This window comes from Suillus bovinus (assembly GCF_016758785.1).
Source record: "Suillus bovinus strain UH-Sbo-P2 chromosome Unknown EDB93scaffold_462, whole genome shotgun sequence".
In the NCBI taxonomy this organism is placed as follows: Eukaryota; Fungi; Basidiomycota; class Agaricomycetes; order Boletales; family Suillaceae; genus Suillus; species Suillus bovinus.
Genome location: NW_024542518.1, coordinates 1,221 through 7,100, shown reverse-complemented (window position 1 = coordinate 7,100; position 5,880 = coordinate 1,221). Strand labels below are relative to the sequence as shown.

General features: G+C 45.9%; 1 protein-coding gene across 1 annotated transcript; it reads left to right on the top strand.

Annotated features, from left to right (window-relative positions):
• Positions 1–1,214: 1,214 nt before the first annotated feature.
• EDB93DRAFT_1098955 (uncharacterized protein) lies at positions 1,215–3,273 on the top strand (the record flags this gene model as incomplete). Its single annotated transcript, XM_041446903.1, has 3 exons — positions 1,215–2,283; positions 2,336–2,496; positions 2,539–3,273. 3 exons carry the CDS (start codon positions 1,215–1,217, stop codon positions 3,271–3,273), a joined length of 1,965 nt encoding a protein of 654 aa, XP_041300496.1.
• Positions 3,274–5,880: the final 2,607 nt, after the last annotated feature.

The following is a 5,880-nucleotide window of genomic DNA, read 5'->3' as shown; positions in this document are numbered from 1 at the left end:
GGGTCAATTTTGTGCAAATCTGACATTTGTATTTTTGCAAAATATGAGAGGTTGATTTCAAAAAGTCTGACATTTGTATATTTGTGCAACATAGGGGTTGATTTCACGCAAATCTGACATGTGCATATTTGCGCAATATGAGGGGTCCATTTCACGCAAATCTGACATGTGCATATTTGCGCAATATGGGGGGTCCATTTCACGCAAATCTGACATGTGCATATTTGCGCAATATGGGGGGTCCATTTCACGCAAATCTGACATTTGCATATTTGCGCAATATGGGGGGTCAATTTTGCGCAAATCTGACATGTGCATATTTGCGCAATATGGGGGGTCAATTTTGCGCAAATCTGACATGTGCATATTTGCGCAATATGGGGGGGTCCATTTCACGCAAATCTGACATTTGCATATTTGCGCAATATGAAGGGTCCATGTCACGCAAATCTGACATTTGTATATTTGCGCAATATGAGGGGTCAATTGTGCGCAAATCTGACATTTGTATTTTTGCGCAATATGGGGGGTCCATTTCACGCAAATCTGACATTTGCATATTTGCGCAATATGAGGGGTCCATTTCACGCAAATCTGACATTTGTATTTTTGCGCAATATGGGGGGTCCATTTCACGCAAATCTGACATTTGTATATTTGCGCAATATGAAGGGTCCATTTCACGCAAATCTGACATTTGTATATTTGCGCAATATGAGGGGTCCATTTCACGCAAATCTGACATTTGTATATTTGCGCAATATGAAGGGTCCATTTCACGCAAATCTGACATTTGTATATTTGCGCAATATGAGGGGTCAATTGTGCGCAAATCTGACATTTGTATATTTGCGCAATATGAGGGGTCCATTTCACGCAAATCTGACATTTGTATATTTGCGCAATATGAAGGGTCAATTTTGCGCAAATCTGACATTTGTATATTTGCGCAATATGAGGGGTCAATTTTGCGCAAATCTGACATTTGTATATTTGCGCAATATGAGGGGTCAATTTTGCGCAAATCTGACATGTGCATATTTGCGCAATATGAGGGGTCAATTTTGCGCAAATCTGACATGTGCATATTTGCGCAATATGGCTGTTTTAGATATACCATAACCCAGCCTTAACTCTAATGGACTTGCAAAATCATGGGTAGAATTACTTATAAATATTAATCTGATAGTTTTTGTGTTCGTCAGGCAGATGCTATGAAGCCATTCACACCCGGATTTGAGGTCATTGACACTAGTCAACACCCTAGCAGCGGCGTTGAATACGGCGGTTTCAAATTAAGACCTGACGTAGCACTCTATCCCAAAGACTGTGGTCGCACCAAGATCACCGACTTTGAACTCATGGCTATGTTTTTGGAGGTCAAAAGTTTGGATAAGCATGATGCGTTCGCGGATCCTCCGCAGGATACGCTCTCTAAATTATTGGGCGAAGAACTCGACATATTTCTGAACAATTGGAAATTCGAGTGCGACACGACAAATGGAATGCTCACTAGGGGTCAGATGATCGCATATGCGCTCACGCAGATTGGGTGTCAATTCCGCCAATTTGCATTCTCGGTCGCAATCATCGGCAAGCACGCTCGCATTTTACGCTGGGACCGTGGAGGGGCTGTGGTGACTGAGAGGTTCGACTATACGGAACAACCTGGGCTCCTTGCCGATTTTTTTTGGCGGTTTAGCCTGGCCAGTGCAGAGAGGATGGGGTTGGACCAGTCAGTAACCGAGGTTGAAGCTGATTTTGATACCCTTGAGATTTGCACCAAGCTCAAATTGCCAACGTCAACCAAGTTGTTTTATTATGGGGTGCCAGATGATGACATAAGCCGCGCTCATCGAGACGATCCTGATCTGACCGCGCTGTATCGTTACATTGGTCCGCGTCCTCACTTTCCGTCACGATCCCTAATAGGTCGTGCCACGCGTTCACTTCCTGTATACGATCCAGTAAAGGACCGTGTTGTATACCTGAAAGACACGTGGAGGATCGACTCCAATGATATGCAGAAGGAAGGCGATACCTACCGCCAACTGCACGGTTATCAAGTCCCTCACATCGCGCCCTTTGAACGTGGCAACGACTTAGAAGGTCACGGGTCACGTACAGTGACGCATGAATATGTAGAGGAGTCGTGGGTGTGCGGTATGCCTTTTGCCACTGGTCACGTACACTATCGCATGGTGCTCGGTGTGGTTGGACGCGAGCTGTCGATATTCCGATCCACATATGAGCTCGTGAGCGCGGTGGCCGACGCCTTGGAAGGTTGGTTTCCCAATTTTGCGCCTCCCTCCACGGATATTCATTTTCCCTGCAGCCCACGAGGATGCCTATCATAAGGCTGGTATTTTGCACCGGGACGTGAGCGTCGGAAATCTCATTGTCACAGACGATGGGGAGGGTCTTCTCATCGACTGGGATTTGTGTCGGAAGCGCGGTACAATCCAAAAGAGACGTCATGACCGGACGGTAAGTGGCGTTTGTGCTATCCTTCTTGTCATAAACTTACGATTGCTATAGGGCACTTGGCAGTTCATGTCAGCAGCATTATTGAGTGATCCGACGAAGCATCAGGACTTCGAAGATGATCTCGAGTCCTTTCTTCACGTGCTGACATGGACAGCAATACGCTACTGTCCGAGTAATTTGACTGCTCAGGAGCGCTCTTCGTATCTTTCATTAATCTTCGACGAAGTACAGGAGAAGAATGGTGTATATGTCGGCGGTGATTGCAAATGTGGCCGTCTAGTAAGAAACACGTATCTCCCGTCCGAGTTGGTTGCATTCTCAGCCGGTTCACCTCTCCTCGACCTCCTGAGGGAGATTAACCCTCCTTTTGCCGTGCGTTACCAGGTCCCTCCATCCAAAGAAGACTTTCATACCTATGAAACGACAAGGACTTCCGTTGAGGACTTGACCACTCCGTTTTGGGCCAATATCCTTGCCGGCTTGACCTACGGACAGTATCAACAGAAGCTTGAGAATCTAAAAAGGCGTTCTTGGTTCCCTTTGATGATTCGGGCTTACCTGCAAAACCCAGACCTTACATGGCCCACGGATGACAAAGCCGAGCGCTTACCCCTAGGAGCCAAGTCCACTGCTACGAAGAGGCAGAAGGCACAGAACTCGAACCGTATCAATAGTCAAGATGCGGCAAGGGCCCACAGCCGTTTTCCTGGGGAGTTGGACGATACAGCAGGTCAGAAGTCAACTGCTAAGGAAAACAGGTTGGTAAAGCGTCGAAAGGTTGCGTGATGCTTTGCGTTCAACGTCTGGCCGTGTAAGGATAGCAGAGACGAAATAGAATGCCTTCCAGGAACACCAAAGGGCAGCTGAGAAGATAAGGGTGTACTCGGACGGATTGGTGATAGACGGAGGAGTTGGCATGATTCCGTACTCTGCATTGTGTAGCAAGACTTGGATACATGTTCACCATGTCGATTGTGATGCAGGTCTGCTGGACACAAGAGAAGTTACCAGTTGCCATGTGGGAAGACGGGACTCGCAGCCTAAACATCAACGACATTTATGGGCCGCGAGTCAACCAAAACGCAACGTCAGAGCCCACGGCTCAACAGTTCCCATAAGGGAACGATAGCGAAGTGTGAATGGTGAGGGAATGAAAAGGGTGAATGCGCGACAATTTAAACCTTGTGATTATGTGTGGTTCACACGCCACAGGCGGAGTTTCAACATATGACTTACCTATCAGTTGCAGTGGTGTACCGTGGATAACCATCGAGTTATTCACGTGAATAACTAGGTGAATAGCTCGAGTGGTGAACACTAAGTAGCCAGTTGCACAGGAAATCTGAGATGATGTAATGAAGAGCTTACAGTCGTTTGCATTAAAAATTTCACCCCTTGATTTGGACACAACATCTTTGTATGTATTTGGCGGATGTAAATTTGTCGAGTTTCATCTTGTTTATACCAGGGTAATTGGACGAACGGGCTCCTCAGCAAACTCGTTCCTCGGGTCTACCCGTGTTTATCCTTGGGGGCTCCTTTAGTGGAGCCTAATCTTATGACAGTCTATATCTAGCGAGACTCGGTGAAATTGGGGCCTTGCCTTTTCTCACTCGATTTACTCGTCTTGCTAGGTACACTGTCAGCCCTTCTGTCAGTTTAAGTTTTCTCACTCGATTTGCTCGTCTCTTGAGCAATTGTAATGCTGAGGTGCTCAACCTGGGGTCGGTTGTTTCGACCTTCATATGACTAAATTGACCGCATTACAGGGGTAACTGATCCTTTTACATTTAGGAGCCTAACAGAAATTTGATTTGTAAAAGTCTTATTCTATGTGTCCACCTGTCCGCATCTGCTTATGTAAGCAGGGTCGCCCCTGTCTTGCTACCTCACAGTGATCGATTTTTTCACAACACAACGGTCGATTGGCTCAGCATTTTAATGATTTAAATACATCAATCTCAAGCTATATAAAACTAAAATCGATCTATGTACATTTTGGAGCAACAGATCTCTGATATATGGAGTCTTGTGTCAAGTTTGCCCACCTGTCCGACCCCATCAGCAAGTAGAGTTTGCAGGAAGTATAACACATCTTTGATGATGATCAAAGATGTGTTATACTTCCTGCAAACTCTACTTGCCTTGGTATGTTCATACCTCTTCACTTATGATGATACTGATGAGTTACTGGCTTTGAAGCACTCAACCCCAATGTCAAGATTGCATATGCCGAACATCAGTGGGACAAAGAGTCGTTCGATGAGTACTACCATGATGTGGCCCCGAACTCTGTTGCTGTAGAGGCTGACAACGAACAAGGGACATCTGACTTGCATGGTCAGTATGGCCATTCATGGGTGCTTGCAGCTGTTCAAGCACGTCTCGCATCAGATCGCACCAAGCTGGACCCTCGCGCTGAACTTACGGCTTATATTGGAAGTCCTCTCGAGCAGACTGATGATGTCGTAGGTTGGTGGGGGGTGAGTGTTTATGCTATCACAAGCATACGAGTTGACTAATGAAAATTTGTCAGCACCACCAGTCACAGTACCCGACTCTTTCACGCATGGCCAGGGACTACTTGTCCATACAAGGCTCTGGTACACCCTCAGAACGTGCCTTTTCAAGTGGCGGATTGACGGGAACCAAACGATGGAACCGTCTCAAAACAGACGTGTTTGAGAGCTTGCAGTTGTTGAAGAGTGCGTACCGCAATGGTCATATCTCTGCTGCCAGTGATGCCGAGCAGCACTTGGATGCACTGATTGCTGCCCTCCATGATGATGCAGATGAAGATAGCGAGTAGTTTTATTTTATCTTTGTTGTATAGCTACTATCTTGCACTACTCTACGTCTCGGCCAAAATTATTTTTTTGGGCTTAGATGTGGATGGTCCAGTTCAGGGTTCGGACCCTTTATGAACTGGAACTGGATCGTTATTGGACTGGACCGATGGTCCGGTCCACGGTTCTGTTTGTGGAGAGAACTGAACCTATAGTTCGGTTCTTGGTTCAAAGAATTTGCCAGAGAACTGGACCAAACCGGACCCGTCCATCACTACCTTGATGACATATGTCTCTTATGCAAGGTCTGCGAAGAACGCCACCAGCCCGCCTGGGTATGTGTTGCGATACTTGACCAGTCCATTTTCCGTACAAACAATGTTCGTGATGATCGAGTTTTTCAGCCTTCATATGACTTGCCTTGTGTCGAATAGACATCTCACTTTCAGATAAAGAATTTACTAGAGGTCATTAATATCATGAGACTAAAGTGAGTAATGATGATTTGATCAACCTGGGCTCAGTTATTTCAACCTTCATATTAATAAAATTGCCAAATTACAGGGGTAAATTATCCTTGTACATTTAGGAGTCTAATGGAAATTTG